This window comes from Podarcis gaigeae (genome assembly GCF_964106915.1).
Source record: "Podarcis gaigeae genome assembly, chromosome: 3".
In the NCBI taxonomy this organism is placed as follows: domain Eukaryota; kingdom Metazoa; phylum Chordata; class Lepidosauria; order Squamata; family Lacertidae; genus Podarcis; species Podarcis gaigeae.
The window spans coordinates 106,103,921-106,116,280 of record NC_139680.1 but is presented as its reverse complement, the minus strand read 5'-3'; the positions used below and the strand labels follow the sequence as shown (position 1 = coordinate 106,116,280).

Sequence of the window (12,360 nt, the reverse complement as noted above, 5' to 3'; positions counted from 1 at the left end):
AAGCAATAGTCTTAGGGATAAGGCAAACTTCTGGAACTCTCTGCTCAATATCGCTACTCAAGCAACTCAGTTTAGTTATCCATAACATTCAGAACTAAGCCAGAATATTTGTACTTGGTCCCCTATTTGTAAGTACTTATAAACCACTAGAAGTTTGAAAGCATGCCAAAAAGTGCAAGTAGATTAATAGGTACCACTCCGGTGGGAAAGTAAACGGCGTTTCCGTGTGCTGCTCTGATGTCAGTGTTCCACTGCGCCAGAAGCAGCTTAGTCATGCTGGCCACATGACCCGGAAAAACTGTCTGCGGAGCAGACAAACGCTGGCTCCCTCAGCTTGTAATGCGAGATGAGCGCCGCAACCCTAGAGTTGTTCGCGACTGGACTTAACTGTCAGGGGTCCCCTTTACCTATAAACCACTTAACGTTTCAAAAATCTTTAAGCGGTGTACAGTGTGAAAAACAAATATCTTATCAAATAAAAAATGCACCCTAAAACCAACAAAACATCAAAAAATACATAAAAGCAAATAAAATAGAAATTCAGAGGATTCAAATATGTACCGCAGCGTCCAATATTATGGGTCAGAGAAAACCTGGGCAAAAAGGTAAGTCTGAATCTAATCCAATATTTATACTAATCTGCTTTTTCAATTTAGCAAACTTACGAGGCACATCATAAAATATAAACAAAACAATAAGTACCACAATGATAAATCATTACAAAACCTTATGAAAATAAAACTTAGCAGCATAAAACTCAGCAGCTTTCACTGTTCATTAAGAGCAATGCTAAAAAGATGTGTTTACTCTATTACTCCAAACTAAGCAAGTAACCATCTGACACGCAGCTCGTGGGAGGGAGTTCCATAAGCAGTGAGGTCATCACAATGATGGCCCCATCAACCACCCACCTCAAACAGCAGTCTTCATAGACTCAACAAGGCAGGTTCATGTGAATCAAGCAGTAATTCATAAATTCAAGCCTCATAATATTATGGCATCCATACTTTACAAGTTTGCTGCAGGAAACACTATGTATCCATCACAATTGTGTTTGCCATGTAAACTGTGGAGCCACCCTGAGACTTTGTTTCTTTCTCTAAGAAAGGCTGCCCAACCACATCTGTCACAGTCCATTCTGAATAATATGATCTAACGCCTATAAAATCTGAGAATAACTTCAACATGTCACAGTATGTGTTTAATGAAGAAATTATTTATGTTTAGAAAACTGACTCTGAACCAGCAGCCAGCTCTTGTCCTTGCAGCTCACGAAGAAGTTCTTTCACCCTCATCTGATTATCGGAAGTCATGTACAGAGTCTGAAGAGGCATCTTTGTTTTGGGTGCTTGTCTGGTCTGTCCATGTCCTCTGCTAGCAGAGCTTGATATATTAAAAACAAAACAAAAGAAGCACAATACATTCTAATTTAATCAAGTAATGGAAAATACATGCACAATGTAAGATATGCTGAACATAAGAACAGTTGTATGGGTCATTTTGTCTCCTAACTAGCTAAGAGCATCAAGAAAGTTCCTAAGCAGGTCATGTTGGAAAACCCCATATTCTGTTGCTAGGAAATTCACAGAAGGCAAGCAAAGTTACCAGAATGTTTGACACAGCTACGTGCAGGATCTGTGACAACCCCCATAATGACCACAGTATGTTTAAACAGACAAGCTGGATTAATGCAGTTGGGCACAGAAATTGTGGTGCAAAAGCTACAGTGCGTTTCTGTGGAGTTATTTACTCATCTTTTAAAAGACCCCCCCCCCAAAAAAATACATCAGCTTCTTTGTTTGATTAATAAATTCCAGCTGTACTTATTATTTTAAATATCCCACTCCACTGATCTGACCTGAATGGGTGCAACCTCTTTCTGTGTCATGCAAAACAAGCAATAAAAGTACTAGTACAACAAACACACACACCTGTCTCCGTGCTAAATAGCTCCCTTTGACCTGAGATACTTGGTGCTATGGTAGCTAGGGGAAGTAGCCTTCGGTTTCCAATATCTGGCAACCAATATACTGTTTCTCAAAAAATGAGCTGAATTTCCAGCTATTCTCACTAGTAGCCAATGTCAAAACCCTCCCTCTGTAAAAGGTGGCACGCAAGAGACAGTAGATGAGGCTCAAATTTATGGTTAGTCAGATTCAAAGCTCTAATAAAAATACAAATACATCTAATAAAAATACAAGCGTTTTGGAATTAATCACATAAGTCAGGGATAGTCAACCTTTTTATACCTACCTAATGCATCTTTCTTGATGGTAAAAATTTCCTTATCACCCACCAGTGCTCGATGGAAGGAGGATTCAGCTTGTGCTGTAGAACCCCCTACTGCCCACCTAGAATCCTGAAACACCCATTAGTGGGTGGTAGGGACCAGGTTGACAACTCCTGACTTAAGTCAAGGCACTTCACTTTACTATAGGAACACAGGAAGTTGCCTTGTACTGCATAGACCAGTCTTAATTGCTCTGATTAGCAGTAGTTCTCTGGTGTCCTTAGGCAGAAAGTGGTCTTCCTATCACTTGCAACCTGATCCTATTTAATTGGAGATAGCAGGGATTGAGCCTGGGACCGTCTACATGCAAAGTAAAGTATGTGCTCTGGTAAGGAGCTACAGCCCTTCCTGATCTTACTTCTTAAAACCTTCTTAAAACAATCTTCAAAAAGAAGTTTTTAAAAAACAACCTAAACTCCAAAATGTAAGATTCCATCAAATTCACTTAGCTGACCTGGCTACATCTTTTGGTCCACTGAAAACACAGAAATCACCATCATCATCATCAACACAGAAATCATCACCATCGTCCCAAATTTTCTCCGAGCCTTTTTTGCTGCCACTAGCTTGGCATTTGCTAGAAGGTCTACCACAGCTACTGCTGCCGCCACCTCTGCCTCTTCCTCTTCTTGCTCCCCTTCCTCCCCCTCTGTTTGGTTTTCCTCTTCTCTTCCCTGAGGAGCTCATTTTCTCCTTTCTGTAGGAAAAGAAAAATGAAAGTACATTATCAACAGTGAAAAATATCAACCAGGATCACCATGCAGACTAGCAGGAAAGATGGCAATTATTACTTCTGTTTATGTAGCTCTGGCATACAGCGTCAATCATCAAACATCCCTGTCCCACAACCCACAGGTAGTAAGTTCCATTATTTTCAACGGGATTCACTCCCTAATAATTTCACATAGTATTTCAACCTTCAAAAGTTATAATCAAGACAACACACAAATCTATTACACTTTAAAGATCAATTGAATGTACCATGGACTCTACCACTCACCTATTATTAATTTAGAATTTTTAAATTAAAATTATTTTAAAACTACTCTACATCATTAAAGATACCAAGGCAAAACACAAAGAATAAAGCAATCAAATCAAACACAGTACAGTTGAGAATTTGAAAACCTTAACCCACGGACAATAATTGGCTTTCAATCAGCCAGGCAAAAATACAGACTTTGACTTGGTACCAAAATAACTGTAAACTAGGCGCCAGACACACTGCTAAAGATAAGGACACAGACTGGACACCCCCACAAGATTCTGTCCTGTTTCCACATAGTACATTTCCAGACACAAACAAAATTTCTACGGGAAAGGGCTATATAACTCAGTGGCATAAGCTCTATTTTGTGTACAAAAGGTCCTGGGTCTAGTTCAGGCATAGGCAAACTCAGCCCTCCAGATGTTTTGGGACTACAATTCCCATCACCCGACCACTGATCCTGTTAGCTTGGGATGATGGGAGTAGTAGTCCCAAAACATCTGGAGTGCCGAGTTTGCTTATGTCTGGTCTAGTCCATACTGGCACCTCCAGGGAGGGCTGGGAGCAGCTCTCTTCCCAAAACCCTGGTGAGCTGCTGCCAGTCAGTGTAGACAATACTGAGCTAGGTGCACCAATGGAATCGCAGAATGGTAAAATGCGCCAACAATCATCTAGCCCAAGCCGCTGCAGTGCAGGAATGTTGCCCGACGTGGGGACTCAAACCAACGACGCTGCGATTGAGAGTCTCATGCTCTTCCAACTGATGAAAGCCGCTTCCTGTGCTAAGCCTCCTCGATAAAGATCATATAATAATAAATAATAATAATTTTTTATTTATACCCCGCCCATCTGGCTGGGTTTCCCCAGCCACTCTGGGCGGCTTCCAACAGAACACTAAAATACAGTGGTACCTTAGGTTAAGTACTTAATTTGTTCCAGAGGTCCGTTCTTAACCTGAAACTGTTCTTAACCTGAAGCACTATTTCTGGGTTAGCGGAGTCTGTAACCTGAAGCGTATGTCACCTGAGGTACCACTGTACAATAATCGTAAGACACGGGCAAGCTGGTACAGTGCGAGGGGGCACGTGCGCTTTCCGGGGTACAGAGCAATTTGGACCCTAAATAAAAATGCAAAGGTAAGCACTCCTAATACCCCCCCTCGCCCCCCTCACCCAGCCCTCCCTCCCACCGATACTGCCTCTTTCCAAAGGCACCTGAAGCTCCGCGGCTCCTCCCGGTTCCTTTCACGAGGCGCCTGGAAACACCCCGCAATTGAACCACGAGCCCCAACTAAGCCAACAAGAAGAGGCTTGTAGACCTTTGAGGGAGCCCGAGGGTCATCTAGTCCAACCCCCCTAAATAAATAAAGTGCAGTAATAATAGTAATAGCAATAGTAATAATAATAATAAACAACCAGCTTCCCCCTCTCGCCGGTTCTTCCCTTTCCAGTCACCTGCCAGAGACTCCGCTCTCGCCTCAGCCCAACCGCCTCCCTAAACAGTCAACGGCCACCCGGAAGTGAAAAGGGCGAGGCTCCTCCCACTTCCGGCGGCGGAGAGAGCGAGGGAGAGTACCCGGTCACCATGGCAACCGCGGGCGCGTCTCCTTTCGAGCCATGGCGAAATGGGGGTTGCTGCGCAGGTCGATCGTAGGCGACCGAGGTATTTTGCCTCTCCGCCGTCCCTCTGAGGAAGCAGCCGCAAGATAATCTGCCGGTTTCAGCCTCCTGCGCCACCCGCAGTCACAATGCCTTGGGGATGCGGCTCTCGCCCATCTCCTCCCGCCGCATCGCCCTTATTCGTTTTACCGGCTCACAGCCGCGGGTCCTAACCGCGTCTGCTCAGAAACGAGCAGCCCCTTTTCGTAGAGTCGAGAGTCGTCAGGTTGGAAGGGACCCCGAGAAACGTCTAGTCCAGGGTATCCCAAACTTGAATCCTCCCCAGCCCAGCTGCTTTTGGACTATAATTCCCATCATCCCTGTCCACTGGTCCTGCTAGGTAGGGGTGATGGGAGTTGTAGTCCAAAAAAACAGGAGCCATTGAATGGTTGCATGAACGCTGCTTTCAACCAACAATCAGTAAAAAGAGTTACAGATAGGTAGCCGTGTTGGTCTGCCATAGTCAAAACAAAAAAAATTCCTTCCAGTAGCACCTTAAAGACCAAATAAGTTAGTTCTTGGTATGAGCTTTCTGTGCATGCACACTTCTTCAGATACACTAAAGAGTAAAAAAAGTAAAAAGAGTGTCTTTCTCTCTACAGATGCTGAAGTTTACAAAATATCGTTTGTATTTCCCAATGGAGATAAGTATGGTAAAAAAAAAATATTGCCAGATATTATAATTATAGTTTTTAACAAAATAAAAAATTGTAACTGTTTTAGCTTTTTATCTGATATTTTTCAAAATGAAACAAACGATAATGGAATGTTAATAATAATAATAATGGAAGGCAATGAAGGGCTTATTAAAGCAAGGTAGTGAGTTATGATAAGTGGAAAGCTTCCTCCATTTACCCTCTTTCCAAACCTCTTCCAAAATTCCAGCAATATGTCTCCTCATAACTAAGATATGATTGAGAGGTAGATAGAACTTATTGAAATCAGTTGATTCCCCTCCTCCCCCTCCTAGTAAGCATTCAGGTTGCATGCATAAAGTCTGATGGCTGGATGTGCTCCTTTTTAATTTTTAACTTCACATAGACCGTTCTAGCCTATCCTGATTCCAGTACTGGGATAGAGGATAGCTGGAAACACTTTTACTTCACGGTATGAGATAAAGCTGTGGGGTCTGGAAGGTCACTTCCAGTGGCATATTCTGAAGGATTCTGGAAAAGGTTGAACTACTCTAGTTATTAATTAAAATCTAGTCTAATGTTTGTTGGATTTCCCCCACCTACTTTTTATTTTGCTTAGAGGGTGACTGTACAAGAACAATTGAGGGAGTCCTAGAGAGGAGTGGACATGGAGTTCATACTACTCCAGATGGAATTATTTACCAAGGAAACTGGAAGAATGATAAGGTATCTGCAAATATCAAAACAATTAATTTTAAGCTCCTTGCCTAAAGAAACTTGAATCAATAAAATTATGTCAGAGTCTTTAACATTTTTGTTCCAATTGAGTTATTAAATATATGTCAAAGACAAAATACATTGCTTACATTAATTAAGGGCATGCTTGGGCTTAGCTGTTTTATTCTTCAGAGTAATGCATTAATAGCACAATCTCAACATAAATTCACTTTACTTTGTTGAGCTTTGCTCCTAGATAAACGTCTGTGCATGCCTACTCAAGACTAAGGCCCAGTGGGACTTACTCCCAAGTAAACATGTAGAAGATTGACATTTCAATGGTTATTTTAATTCTTATGCAATGCTACTGTGAGTTACTGTGGTTGCAATAGTGGTAAGCTCTTGCGTGGAGTTTGGTTTTGACCTGACGACCTGTAAAGTTTATTTTTCTCTCTTTTCTTGTTCTGTGTGTTTTGGAAATGACAGTGAAGAAATAAATCCTGGGGTGTATTCAATGGTGGCTTTGCCTTAGCAGAAAGCACTTCAACTTGCATATGTTGGGACATCTGATTTTTGCCAATCCTACTTTCAGCAGCACTTAGTGACATGTCCTATTCTGTTCTGGGGGTGTCCGCCAATCCTCGGGAGCAGCTTTGAGGAGGTAACTTAAGTAAAATCAAGTTCTTTCCGCTGCAGCAGAACCACCATTAGATACAACCACTGTCTGGTACTGTATGCAACAGGCCATTGGCTTAAGTCGGGCATCCCCAAACTCAGCCCTCCAAGATGTTTCTTGGGACTACAATTCCCATGAACCCTTACCACTGGTCCTGTTAGCTAGGGATGATGGGAGTTGTAGTCCCAAAACATCTAGAAGGCTGAGTTTGGAGGTGCCTGGCTTAAGTTAGTTAGTACTTATTTATTGTACTTCTCCTTGGAATATTAGTAACAAGGCAGGGCTCTGGAAAGGGCTATTTGTGGATAAATTGTTTGATTAATGCATCGTGAATGGCTTTGTGTCTTTTAGAGGTTTTGTGGTCTCACCTCCAATCTTAGTGCATTGTGTGCCCTGTTTCAGTGCAGTACATCTGATTTAAAAGGTAAAGGTAAAGGTACCCCTGCCCGTATGGGCCAGTCTTGACAGACTCTGGGGTTGTGCGCCCATCTCACTCTATAGGCCGGGAGCCAGCGCTGTCCGGAGACACTTCCGGGTCACGTGGCCAGCGTGACATCGCTGCTCTGGCGAGCCAGAGCCGCACACGGAAACGCCGTTTACCTTCCCGCCGGTAAGCGGTCCCTATTTATCTACTTGCACCCGGAGGTGCTTTCGAACTGCTAGGTTGGCAGGCGCTGGGACCGAGCAGCGGGAGCGCACCCCGCCGCAGGGATTCGAACCGCCGACCTTTCGATCGGCAAGTCCTAGGCGCTGAGGCTTTAACCCACAGCGCCACCTGCGTCCCTTACATCTGATTTACTTCAAGGCAAAAGAGCCAGTCAGGAAGAGTGGGATCTTGTGATGTTTTCCAGTTTTACACACCCACACCCATATCGCTGAGGAGCCAAAGATGAACAAGGGGGCAGACTTCCCAGTCTAAGAACAGGCCAATGGCCCACCTAGTCCAGCATCTGGTTCACATAGTGGCCAACCAGATGACTATAGGAAGCCTGAAAGAAGAACTCGAGTCTGTTAGCACTCTCCCAGAGTGCTGCTACCTTTCATCACCATGAGACAAAAGTGTAGTTCCAAAATTCTTTGGGAGATGCCGTGATTTGAAAAGCGGCAACCTGACGACAGGGCAAAAAATTCAAAACCTTTTAAAATGAGGCATTTAATGATTAGGGAAATGGTATTTAAATTTTGTCGGTATTATGAATGTTGCGCTTGTAAGGTTTGTAAAGCCAATGTTTAAAGATGAAGCATTTCTGTTAACAAAGGTGACACATATAAATTGAGGGGAAATAAAAGATGGAGTCACCTTTCTAGGAATGGATATTAATTTGTCAATTCCACTTCCTGTTAAATCAGATGAATGGTTTCGGAAGGCTGGAACATCCTTCAGGTGCAGTTTATGAAGGCGAGTTCTATAACAACATGTTTCATGGAACAGGAACCTACATATTTACCAATGGAGCCAAGTACACCGGACAGTTCTGTGAAAACAAGTAAGCTGAAAGGGACATAACCACAAGTTTGTTGTCTTGATGTGGAATATATTCATCCTTAATCAGTATACAGGCTTTGCACTTAAAGTGAACCTTAGTTTGCTTCTTCCTACCCATGTAGGTTAGGGTGATCGCTCTCCAAATAAATATTTTGACTGGATCCAAACTGCGGTTGGAAAGGCACATGAAGCAGCAAATTTGCTGAAACTAACAAAGTGTGGTTAAACCACTGTGGTTCTATGAGAGAGCTGTTGGAATATTCTAGAAGAAACTTGTAAATGGCCTTAAACAAGTTTATAAGCAACAGAAAATTTCCCCAGCAACAGGTGTCCTTAATCAGGGCATGTGATTAATGAGTATGTGAATGAGTCAGTATTAGGTCTCTGGCTGGTTGGCTAAAAGGAGAAAAAGATTGTTTCTTTATTTGTTTTTTCTTCATTAATGACCAATGTAAAGTTTTGTAAATAATAAAAACTCTAAGAAACAGAACCAAATGGTGTTTATTCCTATAATGGGAATTTCATTAAGAGATAGCTGGAATGCTACTGCTGTAAAGAAGTAAGAAAACTTTTATGTAAAAAGAACTCTGCTGCAGAAAGAAATGAAAACCCAAGATGTTCACGCACCAACAGGAATAAATAATATAAGTGTAAAAATTGAAATTAAAAGTACAAAATACTTAGCAGGATCAATATGGTAGTACAATTTCTGTTACACAAAACTAGCAACTCCAAAGCTTCTAACAGGAATCTCTCTTATGAGGTACTTTCTATTTCACTGCCTAATTCAGCACTACCACCGCTAAGAAATAGACATCTCAAAGTGCTGCTGTACATCATTAGCCATACTTCAGTGACTGCAGCCTTCATTTTTGGGCACCACAGTTCAAGAAGGACCCCGGCCAACGTTGAACGTGTCCAGAGGAGGGCAACCAAAATGGTCAAAGGCCTGGAAATGATGCCTTATGAGGAACGGCTAAGGAAGCTGGGCATGTTTAGCCTGGAGAAGAGGAGGTTAAGGGGTGATATGATAGCCATGTTCAAATATATAAAAGGATGTCACATAGAGGAGGGAGAAAGGTTGTTTTCTGCTGCTCCAGAGAAGTGGACACGGAGCAATGGTTCCAAACTACAAGAAAGAAGATTCCACCTAAACATTAGGAAGAACTTCCTGACAGTAAGAGCTGTTTGACAGTGGAATTTGCTGCCAAGGAGTGTGGTGGAGTCTCCTTCTTTGGAGGTCTTTAAGCAGAGGCTTGACAACCATATGTCAGGAGGGCTCTGATGGTGTTTCCTGCTTGGCAGGGGGTTGGACTCGATGGCCCTTGTGGTCTCTTCCAACTCTATGATTCTATGATTTTTACATGCTGTTTTTGTTCTGTTCCAGGCTGGAAGGGAACGGAGAATTTAAAGACACACAGGGCCTGGAATGGGATGGCACGTTTCATTACACAGCAGCACCGGGTCTGAAGCTAAAGTTGGAAATGTAGGATAATTTGTACTGGAAGAAAGGCATCAAACAGTTGTTATCCAGGCTGTTTCACAATAAATAATTTATTAGTTCATTGACAAGAAAATATTGTTCTTAAATAGAGGTGAGCAAATAAAGCAAGCATTAGACTTAATTTTTGGTTTGTTTGAGTTTTGTTATGTTGTTTAGCTTGATTCCCCCCTTCATGTTATTGTAACTGCAAATGTTAAGGTAAAGGGCCCCCTGACCATTAGGTCCAGTCACGGACGACTCTGGGGTTACGGCGCTCATCTCGCTTTATTGGCTGAGGGAGCTGGCGTACAGCTTCCGGGTCATGTGGCCAGCATGACTAAGCCACTTCTGGCGAACCAGAGCAGCGCACGGAAACGCCGTTTACCTTCCCGCCAGAGCGGTACCTATTTATCTACTTGCACTTTGACGTGCTTTTGAACTGCTAGGTTGGCAGGAGCTGGGACTGAGAAACGGGAACTCACCCCGTCACGGGGATTCGAACCGCCGAACTTCTGATCTGCAAGTCCTAGGCTCTGTGGTTTAACCCACAGCGCCACCCGTGTGCCAACTGCAAATGTTACAATCATCCTAATAAAATATTTATCAATAAAAAGTTGTGAAGAATTTTTAACACCCTTTTCCAATATTGAAATTACAAAGAGACCAAGATTAGAATTTTAACTTTGAGAGGGAAAGCATGGAAACCAAGATAGAATGTAATTGGTCCCTTCCAGCTCTATGATTCTATTATTCTATGAATCAATAAAATATATGTTTATACTTTGTGTGTATTAGATGTATGTAATGAACAGGAACAGAATGCCTCTGTTTGTTCGGCACAATGTTCCCAATGTCAGATGCGTTCACCTCTCCATAAAATATATCCCAGACCTTCATTACACATTGAGTCTCTACTAAGGGTTCATTAATATGCCATTTACTAGCAAGATCTTCCCAGGGAGCCATTAACAAATATATAAAGTGCTTGGTATCGCCACTTGAGTTGGGAGTTTCTCAAAACAATTCAATAAAATTACTAATGGAACTGAAGAGACAACCTTTTCAATCGTCCTTGATTATAGTCTGAACAAGCTTTCAAAAAAAATCTTTATTTCTTTACCATTTCACCATAAGTAGAATTGAGTCCTCCCTACATGCAGATTTTCCAGCGTTCATCACCTGCTGGCTGCTTTCAACTCTTGCTCTCTGTTAGTGCAGATCAATTGAAAAGGCTTGAAAAACCAAATGCTTCTCCATTGGCCCTTATGGATTTCTTCCCCAAGGTCAATTTACCTGCACTGAAAAGCTATAATTACATATATCTTACACACACTGGAAATCAAACCTTTGGATTTTAGATTCCTAAGCCATGAAGTGATTTAGAAGAGGTCAAGTCCCTGTCAACCTGCTGCAAAATGTTTTTATTTCAGACAAGATGTTGGACTGTAAGTATTGAATAAAACTAAGGAATGACAACCTCTGCTTTTCTAGATACGACTCTATCTTTAAAAATTACTTTTTGGCAGGATGTCTTGGAAGTGCCTCTTTCCCCCCAATTTTAAAAGTCCTCTTATCTGCCATGTGTAATACAGTAGTAGTAGTGGTGGTGGTAGTAGTAATATTATTATTATTATTATTATTATTATTATTATTATTATTAATAGTAATAATAATAGAATTTATATACCACTCTATACCCGGAGGTTCACATAAAAAGATCACAGTATATAAAAATAAAAATAAAAGCAATAACCCAATAATACCCTCCAAAAAAGAGCCACATTTTCAAAAGGGTAAGGGATGTTGATCAGGTCAACCAAAGGTCTGGTTAATAAGGAACTGTGAGTAAAGATGGTGCCCAGTACACTTCTGCTGCACCACTGGCCGTCCGTGCCGATCGAAAACTTCCCTTAGCTCTCTTAGCATAGTCCTAGCAGAGTTCAGCAGCGGGAGAAAAACTGTTGCCATGTGTGGATAATAAATCAGACTGAATGCAGGATTCTCTCTTATCTCCAACAGTCTTTTAATGAGTAGAAAAACATCGTAAATTCAGCCCGGCGAGAGAGCGCACATCCTTTTGCCTCTCAGTCAAAACCAAAAGAGAACTCACACACAAAGAAAGATTCCCGTATGTGAATATAACCACGCCTCAGAATGTGAGAGGTCACACAGAACTGTTTAACCCTGTAAGTTCTGATTCTCCTCACAGGAACATTATTGCCTGGCACCTAAAGGTGTATAATGAAGGTGCCAGGTGAACTTCCCTGGGGAGAGCATTCCACAAACAGGGAGCCACTGCAGAGAAGACCTCTTCTTGTGTTGCCACCCTCTGGACGTCTCAAGGCGGAGGCACACGAAGGAGGGCCTCACAAGATGATCTCAGGTAGCTTCATATGGAAAGAGGCCATCCTTGAGGTATTACAGTCC

General features: G+C 42.2%; 2 protein-coding genes across 3 annotated transcripts in view; one reads left to right on the top strand and one right to left on the bottom strand.

Annotated features, from left to right (window-relative positions):
- The window catches only part of DHX57 (DExH-box helicase 57), a 36,339-nt gene extending 31,471 nt beyond the window's left edge, over positions 1 to 4,868 (bottom strand). The window contains exons 1-3 of one of the 2 annotated variants that reach the window (XM_083733068.1): positions 4,733 to 4,868; positions 2,745 to 2,987; positions 1,237 to 1,383 (exon numbers count right to left, since the gene is read on the bottom strand). In XM_083733068.1, the coding sequence (XP_083589194.1) occupies positions 1,237 to 1,383; positions 2,745 to 2,977 (380 nt within the window). In that variant the 5' untranslated portion in view covers positions 2,978 to 2,987; positions 4,733 to 4,868. Of the gene's footprint in view, positions 1 to 1,236; positions 1,384 to 2,744; positions 2,988 to 4,693 lie in introns of both variants that reach the window. The other variant, XM_083733069.1, reaches the window with a different exon arrangement.
- Positions 4,817 to 10,075, top strand: MORN2 (MORN repeat containing 2). Its single transcript, XM_083733895.1, has 5 exons — positions 4,817 to 4,940; positions 5,539 to 5,589; positions 6,191 to 6,297; positions 8,315 to 8,451; positions 9,838 to 10,075. The coding sequence occupies exons 1-5, from the start codon at positions 4,895 to 4,897 to the stop codon at positions 9,938 to 9,940; spliced, it is 444 nt and encodes a 147-aa protein (XP_083590021.1). The 5' UTR covers positions 4,817 to 4,894; the 3' UTR covers positions 9,941 to 10,075.
- Positions 10,076 to 12,360: the final 2,285 nt, after the last annotated feature.

Excerpts from the sequence above, each read along its gene's own strand:
- MORN2 (XM_083733895.1), top strand. The coding sequence starts at position 4,895 with ATGGCGAAATGGGGGTTGCTGCGCAGGTCGATCGTAGGCGACCGAG. Across the intron at positions 4,941-5,538 it reads GTCGATCGTAGGCGACCGAG|ATGCTGAAGTTTACAAAATA; the intron begins GTATTTTGCCTC and ends TTCTCTCTACAG. Across the intron at positions 5,590-6,190 it reads TCCCAATGGAGATAAGTATG|AGGGTGACTGTACAAGAACA; the intron begins GTAAAAAAAAAA and ends TATTTTGCTTAG.